The sequence below is a fragment of the Parambassis ranga genome, chromosome 18 (assembly GCF_900634625.1).
Source record: "Parambassis ranga chromosome 18, fParRan2.1, whole genome shotgun sequence".
Lineage (NCBI taxonomy): Eukaryota > Metazoa > Chordata > Actinopteri > Ambassidae > Parambassis > Parambassis ranga.
In genome coordinates, this window is record NC_041038.1 from 1423263 (window position 1) to 1438782 (window position 15520).

Genomic DNA, 15520 nt, shown 5'->3' on the forward strand with positions numbered 1-15520 from the left:
GAAAGAAAATTGAACACAGAAGGGTGTACATGATATGTAAATAAAGCTGCATAGCACTTTCTACTGTTTTGTCATAATACCTTTTTTTTCTTTGACAAAAAATACATTTGTGTTTGTTTGATTGCTGACCTCATAATAATTATTCTGGTCATCTAGACATCCACATGTCTCCAGTGGCACACAGCGTTGTCCTTTGAAGACAAACCCTGGTTTACAGAAGCAGCCGCTGATACAGGAGCCAGAACAGTTTGCCGATGGTTCCTTACAGGTGGGGATACAAGCTGGACCACATTCTAGATACTCTGAGTTAGGAGGACAAGGTTCTGCAGGGAAAGAAAATGTGGTAAAACAAAAATGTTAAAAAGGAAAGCTACATGAACATTTAAAATATTTGATAGAAACATGCCATACTTGGTGGTTTTGGTGTGGTGGGTCCAGGAGTTGTTGGTTTTGGTGTAGTGGGTCTAGGAGTTGTTGGTTTTGGTGTAGTTGTTCCTGCAATTGTGGGTTTTGCATTAAAAACACATCGGTTTTGTTATTACATTGCAACTTGATATTAAGGTTATATGCTCCTATGCTAAATCATCCATATTTTTGATTCAGGAATTTATGTTATTAACTGTGCCCGCTTGGGGGTCAGGCACTGGGTTTCTGTAAAGCAACTAGAGACCATCCTGATTGTATGAAGACATTATATATAAATAAAATTGTATTTAATTGAATTTTTTAAATGTGTTGGCGCTATCAAATCCCAGCAGTGGGTATCTGAATCACAATCAGAATTTTCTTTACTTATCCCAAAGGGGAAAATCTTTTTGTTACAGACAAAAAATGAAAAGATAAGCATAGAATTAAAATTTAATAAATATCAAAGTACACTACCCCAGATTTGTATCTAATCCAGTATGAACTTACCAGTGGGATAGCAGCCAAGCTCTCCATTCTGGTGTTTACACTCGTGCATTGGGGGACAATCAAAGGCCTCACAAGTAACAAATGGAGGATCACATCTACACTTCAGCTTACAGTCCTCCACATAAAACTCCTCACCAGGCTAAGACACAAACAACCAATAAGTCAGTAAAGAGGACGGTGGGTGAAATGAATGCCAATCGTTTTTTCTGCTAGCCTAACAGACCAACTTCACTGTACCTGATAATACTGGCCATTGGTGTGTTTGCAGCCACAGGAACTCCTCTTGACGCACTTGCCAGCACTTAGGACATAGCCGGGATCACACACACAAGCCTCAGAGCAAGGGCCACTGCAGGAGGGAGGTTTACCAAAACATGTCTCTTGACATGGGTCTGCACAGTGCTCGTAGTGGCTGTTGGGGGGGCATTTTAGTGCTTGGGGAATAACAAAAAACAGAGGTCAGACAGGAATAAAAGGGCTGGAATAGAAGCAGGTTCTGACTGCAGTGTATTTAGGACTCCTTTATGTCATTAAATGTTTCTTCCTTATTTACAGAGATGGTGAGGAACATTTTGCTATAGGACTAATTTAGTCCATCATTCATTCAAAAGTTTGAAGCAACACAACTGAACTTGTTAGAATTCCTTGAAGACATTTTGCTCTTATCTAAGTTGTTTTAAGATGCATCATGAAGCTTCTTGGAGGAGCAGTAACACAAGTCCACAAGGAACTCTAACAGCAGTTGCCTTGCTTCAAACTTTTGAATAAAAATGAAGTGAATGACCCAGAATCTTTATCAGCAATCACTCACGGCAGAAGGTTTCGTTCCTCCAGGGTTTAATGTTTACTCCACGGTCCTGGCATTCATTGACATAGGCTTCAATGGCTTCGCAGAGTATTGTATTAGCTCCATCCAGTTCACACAAGTCAAAGATGCAGTCCCTGAAATAAGTCTGTAAATACAAAGCGAGTTTGTTGAAGCACTTTAACCAGAAATACAAATGTCTCTTTGTTGACTGGTATAGTATTTAGACTGGCTCATAGGCACCACATACAATAATTTATGGTGAGTCAATCCATCCTGTAAAAAAACCTAATGAGCAGTATACAAATATGAGAATTTAGAGATAAACTCAGTATTATATAATATATTTAGTAGTGTCTGTGGCAGAAGACTGCTGCTGGCTGCATGTACTTACATTAGGGTTGACTTTGGGGTGGCACGCAGCGAAAGGACCCTTTTTGTCCAGAAGGATGCCACAGTATCCAGAGCTCTCATATAGTTCTTGCTCTTCTTCATCACAAACAGGGATTGTGGTGTTGGGTTTCTTGTTACATCTGTCAACACAACCATTTAATAAAAAGTTCGCATTAAACGTTACAGAAACAAATATTGGTAGTAAAAGTCTTTTCTGTATTTGATGGTATCAGAAAATATAAAAGTAACAATTTGTAAAGTTATTTTATCATTTAATAAAATAGATGTCAACAGAAATGGCTAATTGTTAAGACAATGAAAAAGTATCAGTGTACATTTCTATAATAGAAAGCATCTAAAAAAACCTGTAAGATGATCAGGTGGACGAGCTATAACATCACTAATTGCTTTGTCTGCAGTCCCTAATGTCAATATGTGCAAGTAAGGAGATGCCCATGAAAATCCCAGACATGTTAATTTGATCTTCCAGTCACAAATCACTTCATGGACTTATACTGGAATATGATTTTAGACATCTTAACACTAATTCCTCAATCACGCCTAAAAAGGAAAGGCGACAGAACTTTTTGTGTCTCTACTCCCAGGCTGTTGATCATTTTGCTCCATTATTGTAAGCTTGTATCAGTGCAGAACTCACTCTGGATCAGTGTTCCAGCTGTGACCAAAATCATTGGGATTGCTGGTCAAGGTTCCATCAGGTTTACGGAAGTCATCTTTAGCATCTCCATCATAGTCTCCACACAGTCCACATAGCTTGTTCTGATAGCTGCAGATTATAAAACATTTGCAAGTTAAAATGTTGTCAGAGCTTGCTGTTCTTGCTGTTTCCCCTATGTGCATTGGCTTTACTTACTCTTTGATGACTTTGATGTCCATGAAGTGGTTTCCATCATAGCGAACAGTTACACCAAAATTCAAGGACACTGTGTAGTGCTTTCCTGACTTGAAAACTGAAACTCCGTGAGCTGGAGTCACTGGTAGGTTGGTATTGGTCCCATTTACCTGTATGGGAAGGGATGGTGCGAATACCATTAGTTATTATAAGTTTATAATGAGACTGAGGTTGGTGAAAAGCAGCCAAAGATGGGGTGCTGTCGATAGAACAGTTTCATTTTGCAGTTTTTCTTCTTACCTGTACAGTGCCGCCTTTGAGAATGGAGACCTTTACCATGTGTACATATACATGTACAGCCTTTACATAAGAGATGGTGGGTGTGTTGTGGCGATGTTCATTGTCAGCATGGACCTCAAAGTATGGTAAAGTGGTGTCATTGCAGGGTTTAGACATCAAATAACTGCAGTTGCCCATGAAGTTGTATGTGCGTTTGTCAAAGGTGGTGTAGTGAGGATCCCCAGATGCTATGCATGTAGATGTATCTACGGAAGGAGCAAATTGGAAACTGTACATTAAGAGTTATTTTGTCACAGCTAAAACGTATTAAACAACCAGTTCTAAACCAGCAGCAAACCTTTTACTTGTAACTTGAAATTAGACTACTGGATATAGTTTCTATTGCACTGAAAGTGTCTGGTCCCTATAGCAGCGGTCACAGAGTCACAGTATAGAGCAACAGGAGGTAAACTTTAAACTTTGTCTGATGATGATCCCAGCATCTGTAAGTAACATCGGTCTTTCACAGAGAAAGGATGCAAACATGAGCCCAACAATTGACACTGAATGACAGTGACTAAATGATCCTAGGTTATCAATAATAATGAACTATCATTGTTCAAACTAGATGAGTTTGAGCTGCTAATACTGGCTCCTGCACATTTTTATGTTGTCAAACATTATTACCTTTAGGATAACAGCCTGCAACCCCATTAACTTCTCGACACTCTTCAGTGGGGTCACAAGAGTTATCCACACATTCCAAAGTGTAGTTTCCTACACAGCGACACAGTTTTGTGCAGCCATCTCCAAATACAATCTCACCAGGCTGAAAGAAAATTGAACACAGAAGGGTGTACATGATATGTAAATAAAGCTGCATAGCACTTTCTACTGTTTTGTCATAATACCTTTTTTTTCTTTTACAAAAGATACATTTGTGTTTGTTTGATTGCTGACCTCATAATAATTATTCTGGTCATCTAGACATCCACATGTCTCCAGTGGCACACAGCGCTGTCCCTTGAAGACAAACCCTGGTTTACAGAAGCAGCCGCTGATACAGGAGCCAGAACAGTTTGCCGACGGTTCCTTACAGGTGGGGATACAAGCTGGACCACATTCTAGATACTCTGAGTTAGGAGGACAAGGTTCTGCAGGGAAAGAAAATGTGGTAAAACAAAAGTGTTAAAAAGGAAAGATCTATGAACATTTAAAATATTTGATAGAAACATGCCATACTTGGTGGTTTTGGTGTGGTGGGTCCAGGAGTTGTTGGTTTTGGCGTAGTGGGTCCAGGAGTTGTTGGTTTTGGTGTGGTTGGACCTGGAGTTGTCGGTTTTGGTGTAGTTGGTCCAGGAGTTGTTGGTTTTGGTGTGGTTGGTCCAGGCGTTGTTGGTTTTGGTGTAGTTGGCCCTGGAGTTGTTGGTTTTGGTGTAGTTGGTCCTGGAGTTGTTGGTTTTGGTGTAGTTGGTCCTGGAGTTGTTGGTTTTGGTGTAGTAGGTCCAGGAGTTGTTGGTTTTGGTGTAGTTGGTCCAGGAGTTGTTGGTTTTGGTGTAGTTGGTCCTGGAGTTGTCGGTTTTGGCGTGGTTGGTCCAGGAGTTGTCGGTTTTGATGTGGTTGGTCCAGGTGTTGTCGGTTTTGGTGTGGTTTGTCCAGGGGTTGTCGGTTTTGTTGTGGTTGGTCCTGGAGTTGTCGGTTTTGGTGTGGTTGGTCCAGGAGTTGTTGGTTTTGGTGTGGTTGGTCCAGGGGTTGTTGGTTTTGGTGTGGTTGGTCCAGGGGTTGTTGGTTTTGGTGTGGTTGGTCCAGGGGTTGTTACTGGTGGTAAAGGAGTTGTTGGCTGAGCTAGAAAATGTAAAAAGTGGATAGTAACACCAAAAATGTTACTGACAAAGCTTTTTATTTCTGATGGTGTAGAATCAACTTTGAGTTCTTCTGGGCAGACTCTCACCCTTGCAGGTCATGATGCACACTGCATCAACAGCAATATCTGTCTGAGCAGTTTCTCCATAGGTGCCCACAATCACAAACTGCAATGCATTTAAATGCAATTAAAAGTTATAAGCTTATGTACATGCATGTGCATACAGAAACACATACAGTAGATATTACCTGAGTATCAGCATTTCCCAGGTAGTGAACCGCTACAGGCTTCCAGCCTTGACCTTGGTTCCCCCTAACAGTGAAGAGAGCAGGTCCTAGACTTCCATCTGTCATCAGAAAAACCAATTTAAGCCAAAGAATCATGTTATTCATGTGGGACATTAAATCCAATCCACCCATTTACCTCTGGTCGTAGTGTGGACACTGAGCTGCATGTTGGTACTGGAACCATACAGGTAGTAGTGGAAGCTGAGCTCCAGACATCCTGCGTTGTTTATTACAGGACTTCTGATCTGAGAACTGGCACCAGGGATGGCATCAATAGAATCCAATAGCATGTAGGCGCCCACTACATATGAAAATATGAAAAAATGTTGCAGACAGCAAGTTGGAAGCTGAACTGATAATTCTTTCCATAAAGATTTTAGAAAAGAGGAACCACTCACATCCAGGTTTAGAAAAGTCATCCTCAGGTCCAGTGCCTGCTGTGTCGGTTGGTCCAACCCATTGACTAAAGCCAAAAATGTTAGGATCTTCATTGTTAACCGTCCATCCACACAGATTATCAATGGTGTCAAAATCACAACCAGAAACACAAGCTGTAGACAAAATATGTAGACATAAGTAAAAACAGCATTATGTATTTGCGTGTACATGTATGTGTGTGTGTGCATGAACTCACATGGACATGCTCCTTCAGTTATGACAATGTTGTCCAGAGCTGAGTCACAGGAATCAGAGAAGCCTCTCTGAGCCTCAAACACAATCTGTTGACAAACACAGAATGCATTTTCATCCCACATGACAACATCAATACATTTGCTTTTAGAAGACAAGAATGTATGCACTATTTTACTTTTACTACAGATTAGTAAGAAAGTGTTAAGTAAGTTAATAAAAACATTAATAAATACGTTAGTAGTAAGTCACTAAATTAACCTTTTTTCACACATGAACTCCAGATGAAGTCTGACTTTAAATAGTGTCTCTTATCCCGCCAATACAAAAGTGCAACTAATTTAAATCCAAAATCGTGAGGAGTCATTGTCAGCTTTGATTTAATAAAATGTATCCTTTGACTCTGCCTGCCTATGTTCTAGTGATAGGGAGAATACTGCCCCACCCTCCAAAAGCTTGTTCAGCTTTGGTGGGTTATTTTGATTTTACAGCTCAGGTTTATTGTTCAGGATGTGACTCCTCAATACCAAACACGTGTTCCTTGTATTAAAAGATGTGTCTCCCACATTTTCTTGATGACAAAATTGTTTTATGACTGTTTTTATGATGTTATTTAAGATAAGAGATTAGCTGCTGTGAAATACATGTACATGCTTGTACACATTGTTAGCTATTTGGCTGTTCTGTACAAGTATGGTACTCTTTCTCCAAATGCTAAGTCCAATCTGCTGTCTGATAACAGTATAACGGCATAGTCATACTCACAGTGATGCTCTGACTGCTGCGTTTTGACACTGTGACTGAACCCTTCAGCCAGGATGGACTCTGAATGCCAGTTTTCCTCCAGACCTCCTTCTCACCACTGTCTGTTTTGGACAGAACCCTCAACACATTGTCATTGTCCGTGCCATACATGTAGTATCGAAACTGAATGCAGATCTGAGAAGCCGATGAGGTGAGGGCAGGGCTAAGTAGACGAGCTGTCTGTCTATTAGACACGTTGTCGCACTCATGGTAGATATAGTAGCCGTCTGCAGACAGAATGACACAGAAGAATCTTCATCACCTTTACAATACTAGATGTTGATTGTACATAAATAAGGTATATTAAACACATCATACTGACTTCCATCAGGATAGTCTCCACTGGGGCCAGTGCCAGGTGTCGGGGTTGGACCTTTATGCCGTGTCCAGTCGCTGTTGTCTGCAATGTCCTGAGTAAACCTGCAGAATGGTTCACTGTCCTGATTAAAGTCACAGGACGTCAGTTCTGCTGCTAAAGAAACACAATCATATTAGTTACAGTGACATCATTTATATGCATATTTACTGCTAAATATTCTGTGTTTACTGTAGAATAATTATTGTTACTGCTATTTTTGTTCCCTCAGTGCAATAAACTTGTGACTGATTGTTAATTCTGAGAAAGCTTGGGCTGTTACGTGCTGTGCATAGGAATCATTGTTACTTAGATGTTTAAAGGTCAACAATGTCAGGTACAGTGGAGACTCAGTACAGTAAATTGTTATATTTGATTTTTATGGGCATGATCACATCAGTTTGAGTGACAAACAACAGGTGATACTCCCACTTCATATTTACATTCAATTTTATTTATATAGAGTCTTATACCTTTGAAATTGTCTCTAGGTGCTTTGTAGAGATGTGAATCCTACATGCATAATCTTCAGATTGAGGCTACTTAAACACAAGTCATTACAATTCATTTGAAAATTGACCTCTACTTTGTAGATAGACCAGTTTCTGTAGTTTGTTTTAGATGTTAACTGGTAAATGTTCCTGACACTTATAATAAGAAGCTGAAAAGAGATAAGACACATACTTCCCAAGGACACAACTGTAAATACATGGTGGTTTATGTGTGTGAGCATGCATTATTGTATATGTACTGATTATATTATGATGACCAAACAAACTCACCTTCTCTCTCTCCCTGTAATTTATCCAGACTGTAAAAAGACAGACAAGAAAACAATTAACTTATGTATTTCTATAAAAATATATTTATAGTAGTAGGTCCTGGTGCTTATAAGAATTGACTTGAAATTATCACACATGCCAAAACCCAGGTTAAAGGCAGAAACAAAAATCATACCTAAATACAAATACGTGGTCATATTATCAGGGCAAATTTGTGACAATTGCTATGATTTCATTAAAATAAATAAAAAAGAACAACAAAAAGAAGGAATTATAGATATGCCTAGTTAATACAATTCTCTACATGTAAATATGTTGTTTTAAATGATTGTTATTGAATAAGCACCAATGTAAAAGACTGCCATATAGAGGCATTGTCATTTACATTTTTATATAAATATATAAAAATAAGTTCATTACAGTTAGCCATTACTTGCCAGCTAATAAAGTCACTGTTTAATAATATAATGTTTTCTAATAGATAACATAATCAAAACAAATCATTTATTAATGATAGAATAATTTGTCAATAATTAGGGAAGAGACTCACCTCTGGTCTGTTTTTACTGGTCTACAGCTACACATCCATAACAGCAATATCAAAAATCTAAATGTGGCCATGGCTAACTAGCAGTTAGCTGTTGGAGAAGACAGAGGGACAGAGCAGAAGACTTTATATAGAGGAGAGAACAGGGAGGTGTGCTACCTGGAAGCCAGGATGAATGCATTAGTTGGGCGGTATGAATGTTTAATTGCGGAATTATATGATGTTGCAAAATGTGTAAATAAGTAACTATAAGTGATAGGGACAGGGTGTGTTCTCCATAGGTGTAAGTTGAAGGTGTGTGTGTGTGTTGTTAACCCATCAGCAGTTCAGGGGTAGGGTGGGGATGTCCATCAAACATTATATTACAAATGAGAACTGTAAGAATTCATACAGCTTATTGTGTAATAGGCAGAAAACTTTGAACAGATGGACACACCTTTCCAGCATGTAATGTGGAGTGCATTGCATGCTTGCTGACATGTTGCATTTGCTTTTCACAGATATATTAACATTGACAACTTACAGCATACATGTTTGTATTTTTTACCTGGACTAAGTAAAAAAACAATAAATCTGTGTATATTATAGTATCTTGGTGTATGATAGTATGCTGTATAATACATTAAAACTCCAAGTCTATCTGGCAGTAGCTGTCTGCTGGCTGAACTCTCATTTTTTCACTTCCTGAAGACCACTTGCCTTCTTTCTTTTTTAACATTGATGTAAAATTTTGTTATTACATTTACCATCATCATAAAATAGCTATTAAAAACTGCAACTAAAATATTTGCTTTTCATTAATTTGTCCAACCATTTTCTTTTCTATAATGGAATAAACACACACACACAGTTAGTCCTCTGACTTTGCTGTTAACTTTTTAAGGCAATCTTGTGTGTATATAGTACCACCACCTATGGCGTGCTTCTTTAAGTAACTGTAATTTATCAAATGTTGTTTTCCATAGCAACAAGACAGACTTAACTTTCCATGTGTACTTTGACCAGAGGCTCACTCCGCTTTATCTGTGGAATGGTGACAAACACACCAATCTGTTCCAAGTGTCCAAGTTCATTAAAATGAAAACATTTTTATAAATCATCTGATGGGGTTGAATATACAAACAAGTTCAGATGCTGATACAAGTACAAGTTGTTAGAGAGAGGTGCAAGTACATATTCAACACAGGTCTTAACATTGACTTTTGTGGAACTACCTCAGATAATAGCATGAATGTGCAGTAATCCCCCAGTAGCACACATTGTTGTCTGTGAGTAACTGAGCATTTACATGACAGAAGCTGTCAGCTGCACAGATATATCTATATATCTTTTTTGACAGGCTGATGGAAACTGGCTTGTAGTTATTAAGATTATTTTTATGATCTTATGCAGCGGTACTACACGTGGAGCTTTCCAGAGTAAAAATAACAATTCCAGATGAAAAGTTGAAAACATAGGTAGAACAGAGCTTTAGGAAACAAGTGTCCAGTGTAGGGAGGAAGGGAGGAAGCACAGCTTAAGCAGTACATCTTTTTTCAAAGATGAGTGTATGTGAATATTTGTTCAAAGTTGATAGTAAATGTTAAAGCCAACAGCAAAGACTCTAAAAGTAGCCATTTTGTTTGCACTATAGAAGAAAATCAAAAATGTATAAAATTGATTTTGCCTGGCTGATTCATCAAACTGTGCCAGATAAAGATTGTCACACCTAAAAGCAGCACTAACCCACTGGGGTAATTAGATTTTTCATTAGTTTGATGTGATTTCTATATCAATACAAATAAAATGTAGCATAATTCAGCAGAGGCGCTCCACAGCAGCACCAGCCTATTTTTCAACTATCTATTTAGATTTAATGTAAACAAACCTTAGATTATGATCACTACTGTTGTCCTAACAATGACCTTTTACAGATACCAAAGCAGTTTTTGTACCAAGCTGTGGACATGTAACACTAGACATTATAGCATGCAGGCTAATAGGGATTGATTCACTTTGGCCCTGTTCACACTGGGATTGAATCCGGATAGCCTTTAAGATGGATACGTTCAGACCTATTCTCAAATCTGGCCATCACACACTCAATCCAGCTTAACCAGGCTTCTTTGTTGTCCTACAAACCGCTAGGTGGCACCTCTTAAAATTCAGAGTCCGTTCAGGCCGTGGTAGGACAGCGTGCATGCAAGTGTCATGCGTTTTTTTCCCCATGTCATTCTTTCTGTCAATTTTTTCCATTATTTGAGATTTGTAGCCATATTGAAAACAAACTCGGGGCAAGCTGTCATAGTTCAACAGATACAGCTTTTGTACACAACCCGGACACTGTTCCTGTGAACCCGGAAGTATGATGTCCCCAGCGGGATTCGCTAGCCACATTTGTGTTCGGACCTGAGCCAGATTTAAGCCAATCCGGCTAGATCCACCTCTTAGAACTGGATATGGAGCCAGCCTGAAGTAAGAAGTGCAGTTTTTGTCAAATCTGTGTTTAAAATAAGTATCAGACACCCTGTTGAACCCTGCTGCTTATCAGAATAAGTGTTGCTTTTTAAAAAGACTTTCTTTGAGTGAAAATGACCTGATTCTCTGTCATCCACGTCATTTTCACTCCAAGCGATGTAACTGGAGTTTTCTTGAAGACTTTTTGCTGCTCCCTCACCTTCTGGGGTATTACATCAAAATGTGATGTGGACAGAAGATATTTTGAAAATCGTTTCCCTTCCATGCAAAGCTGCAACACCCAAACATATTGATCATAACAACTGCCTTATCTTAATTTCAATTTTAGTCATAGATAAGGTGGGCAAGGAAGAATGCAAATTTGACAGTAAAGACCAAAAGGACGAGAAGCAGCTGATAGCTTGCTTTGTTTTATTGCACTTGGTTAAATTATGGTCAATGAATCATAATGAACAGCAAGAATTTACACTGTGTCATTTCTCATGTTTAAACAACAATGAGTGAAAAAAAGCTTTTGCTGGAAGGTTTTTTTGGAAGTCTAATAAGTAACAAGGTTAATAATAATAATAGTGTGCCCCATTTTGAGTAGAGTTGAGTAGAATTACTCGTATAAAAAGAAACATAAGGTTTAAACACAGCTGCAGGTGATGACTGCAGTTGAATCATAAAAAGATAACACAGTTAACACAGTTATGTGTATGGCTGGGTGTATGTAGAATTTCCAGTTATAAAGATACTGCAGTATGAGGAAAGTAAGGACCTTTGTATTGGGTTTCATTATGAGGGAATTCTGTGTAATTTCTATGGGGTGTGGTTTGAATTTCAGGGAGGGTGTATCTTTTATGTTAATACTAAGAGAAGAACATGTTGACTCATCTCAAGGTAAACATGTGTTACTAAGGACAAATTAGGCTAAAGGGCATCAGATTTAGACAATGCCTTCTAGGAAAGAATACTAAAATTAAAAATATGTTGGCCAAAAAGTAGTTCCTCTGTTATATAGCAAAATACAGAGAGTTCCATATGAATAATTTATTTAAGACTTGGAAGGGGAAATTGAGTATTTCTAACCATACAAAACATACATATACTAGGAGAAGAAGCCTGTTGGCCGCCTGAAAATCCAAGATGGTGGCCTTTTTTCAAGTTAGAACTTGAATGACTGGTGCATTTTTAATCAGTCAAAAGTCAAAAACATACATTCTCTGACATTATAAATTCAATCCTACTATAACAAATTCAAAATTGCTGAGTTTTAATACTGCTTATTATTTTTTATGAAAGAAATGCCCAATGTATGGTCAAAAGTTGTTTAATTGTCTGTATAGGCAATATTTTCTACTGAAGTTACATAAGAATATTGTAGTCACCCGACTAGATACAGATCCAGATACAAACGGGAGCAAAACCAGTGCACACTGGTGACATCACTGCTTTAGTGTTGGCTGGTAGGCTACCTACGTTGTATAGTTTAGTGTCTCAAATGCTGTCAATCTGTTTAGCCGGTGTATATACACCAGCTAATAGCAGGTTTTCCCACAGTGCTTTATAGTTAGGGTGGCTGCTTTGACAACAAATGTCCCCTGCATTGATTCCTACCCCACAAAAAAAATAAACCATTCTGCCACACCCATGCATGCATAGACAGTAACTGTACATTTAATTCCTGCCACTAACAACTCGCCACTAACGGGCACACAACCTCTCTCTCATCTGGTACACACGTCTTGCGCACACTCATGCACGCTCACCCCCTCCCAGGTACGTGCACACACACACTCAACGCCCAGTTTCTTTAAGCCACTCTTATAACATCTGTTTTATTAGGATGAAAGATGGCCAGAGCTCAAAAACCTCCTATCTGAAAAATGTACTTTCTTGAGAAAAAGTAAAAAAAACTGTTTCTTTTTTTGCTTTGCTTTCATCCATCCTTTCCACAACAGGCTGCTGCAGTGTCAGGAGTACTTTCAGTTCTAGACTTATCCCTCCAAAATGCACAACTAAGCTTCACAGGAGGTATTCCCTGAGATCAGCCAATCCAATCTAACACATTGTCTAATGAATTGTATCCATATTGGATGTTTTTTTAAGTACTGTTATATTTTACTGCTTACAGTATTCCAGTTGTATTATATATGTAAACCCACTTTTGTGTTCCTTAACAGTTAATAGTTTTTACATTCTCATACACACAAAAAAATTACAAGTTAACAACATGAACATGTGTATATGACAAAAAAACAACAAAAATACTACTATAAACTCTTGTGGTGTAACAGACATCCATCCTCTGCGTGGAAGACTCCAGGAGCAAATCCTGGTGATGAGAGAGTGTACAATTTGTTGGACTAATTATTTTATTAATTTTCATTAAAATGTTCTAATGTTCTAATCTAATTCTAAATTAATATTTTTTTAATTATCAAATAACAAACTATAAAAAAATCAATGCAAAATTATTTGTTCAAGATTAAATTAGACATTTTCCTCCATCCGCTTTCACTTCCCCTTCCTTTTCTCTTGTCCCTATCAACTGTTTTGAGGTGGTTTTTGACCGAGTGGTTAAGGCTTTGGATTTGAAATTCAATGCAATCTTCCGGCGCAGGTTCGATCCCTGCTCGCACCAAAACTACCCAAAACTTATCCAAACCTGGACACTTTTAAATATTTCCTGTTTTCGTAAAGAGGACATGCAATACACCTACTGTCAGACTCTTTAAAGCGACGCTTTACTACGCAAAACAGCGCCTTCTGTACATACAAACACAACTGTTCTTCCACAAAAGGCACCGCTGGGATTCGAACCCAGGATCTCCTGTTTACTAGACAGGCGCTTTAACCAACTAAGCCACGGCGCCACCTGTCGCCCTAGCTAGGAAATCGATTTTCGATTTTCTCTGTTTTTATTCAATTACCGTACTGCCTTTAACACCATTGTTTGTGGAAGCTTAAAGTAATTTGAACCATAGATTTCCTCTTGTCAAAAGTTCGTTTTTTTCTTGAAAAGTCACCTTAACTGCTTGTTCTGGGGTTTGGCTCTGGGTTTCTTTTGTTTTGCAACAAAGACAGTACAAACATCATGTAAATATGAATATATAAAACTCATGGGGACAATTTCAATGAGCAACAATGTAATTGATGCTATGATAACATTCAATTTTACATTTTTCATTGCTAATGTGGAATTATGTTTCCCTAGTAGCCTACAAGATGATACTCAGGTCACATTAGATCAAACTACTGGATGTGTAACTTCATTCAGTCACCCTCTGGTGGGGATATCCAGATACCATAGTTTGTGTTGTGCAGAAGCTTTTTGTGTTATCTGCACTTTGCTGTAATATGATATCAGACACAGGAAGTAAAGTGTTTTGTTTGTTTTGTGTGTTTTTCTACTGTATGCATTACATAAAAAGGGCTTGCAACAAAAAGTATTTGCAACTAGGGCTAGTTTCTGGAGCTTTACTTTTTCTGCCTGTGCCGCATGAACTGAGATGGTGGTTTAAATGAGAAAGTCAGCACACTATGTGTATCTCAGAGACAGCTACTCATTCACATTATTGCTCCCTGGGAAAAATGACTAAGATTGTAAATAAGTGGAGCTTTTTTTTTTACACACAGTTTTTTTCCATGACAGCCCAAGTGAAACAAGCACGAAGTGTTACGCACAGTGGAGAAATGCTGTGGGCAGGGCTGGCTTAACACATATGCTATAACTATCAGGAATGTGTGCTCCACGTTCCATTTGTTCAGAACAGCTCTCTGTTTCTGTTAAAGCTGTCGCTTTGCTGAAAACATGTGGCCTACTGTGAATTGCAGGGATGGAAAAATATGCTCAGGATTACGCCTTGACATCTCAAACACCAAACTTTCACCACAGTGGAAGTAGCAAGTCACAGTACCATGAGGAATGAATCACAGCAGGCTATGTGGATAGAAGCCTACCACGTAATAGTGTTTTTATACATGATTCTTTAAAAGTTGTTTCCAAGCAGTGTTTAAGTTGAACATGTTCTGGTGAAAAAATATCTGGGTAAAATGTTGCATGTCCAAAAAAATACAACAAGTCAACGACAAGTGAGAATATGTCAAATCCAGCAAATAATGTATTATTAGCCAAGCTGTCTATTGCCTAATCCTGTTTATTCATGTAGCGGCACAGTTACTGGAAGCTGGAGCTGGCAGGAGATACCAATCAGGCAGGCAGGAAAGTGAAGTCCGTGAGTCATTAAAAGTTGAAAACAAAGCACCAAATAAGGGAACATCTTCATTCAAGGATTTTCCTTAAAAATGTAAGGTCAATATGCTCACACAGTCTATTTTTAAAAACATGTATTTCCATATATACAGTAACTTCCTTAAAATATGACTAGAACAGCCAGAACAGACTCTCTGTAGCCTTGCTCAGATCCAGTATTTATATGTGTTTTTGGTAGTCCTGTCTCAAGTGGAAAACCACATAGGTCCCTGGCCCTCAAGCAGTGGACACAGATGAGGAGGCACAGAGTGGCTTAAAAGTCAAAACACTCTTTATTCATTGTCCAGGAGG

At 38.5% G+C, this 15520-nt stretch overlaps 1 protein-coding gene and 1 non-coding gene across 5 annotated transcripts in view; both read right to left on the reverse strand.

The window, feature by feature from the left end:
• zanl (zonadhesin, like) overlaps nt 1-8621 on the reverse strand; it is a 30876-nt gene extending 22255 nt beyond the window's left edge. For 2 of the 4 annotated variants that reach the window (XM_028429669.1, XM_028429667.1), the window contains exons 1-21: nt 8518-8606; nt 7968-7996; nt 7153-7302; nt 6792-7057; nt 6031-6115; nt 5795-5947; nt 5533-5697; nt 5358-5455; nt 5197-5275; nt 4488-5090; nt 4206-4399; nt 3933-4074; nt 3267-3511; nt 2988-3136; nt 2772-2900; nt 2115-2253; nt 1727-1868; nt 1153-1349; nt 916-1054; nt 412-495; nt 130-323 (exon numbers count right to left, since the gene is read on the reverse strand). In XM_028429669.1, coding sequence (XP_028285470.1) covers nt 130-323; nt 412-495; nt 916-1054; nt 1153-1349; nt 1727-1868; nt 2115-2253; nt 2772-2900; nt 2988-3136; nt 3267-3511; nt 3933-4074; nt 4206-4399; nt 4488-5090; nt 5197-5275; nt 5358-5455; nt 5533-5697; nt 5795-5947; nt 6031-6115; nt 6792-7057; nt 7153-7302; nt 7968-7996; nt 8518-8588 — 3453 coding nt within the window. In that variant the 5' untranslated portion in view covers nt 8589-8606. Of the gene's footprint in view, nt 1-129; nt 324-411; nt 499-915; nt 1055-1152; nt 1350-1726; nt 1869-2114; nt 2254-2771; nt 2901-2987; nt 3137-3266; nt 3512-3932; nt 4075-4205; nt 4400-4487; nt 5091-5196; nt 5276-5357; nt 5456-5532; nt 5698-5794; nt 5948-6030; nt 6116-6791; nt 7058-7152; nt 7303-7967; nt 7997-8517 lie in introns of all 4 variants that reach the window. The other 2 variants (XM_028429668.1, XM_028429670.1) reach the window with 2 other exon arrangements.
• Nucleotides 8622-13755: 5134 nt separating this feature from the next.
• trnat-agu (transfer RNA threonine (anticodon AGU)) lies at nt 13756-13829 on the reverse strand. The gene has a single exon. It is a non-coding gene; the product is annotated as a tRNA-Thr (tRNA).
• Between the last annotated feature and the right edge of the window lie 1691 nt (nt 13830-15520).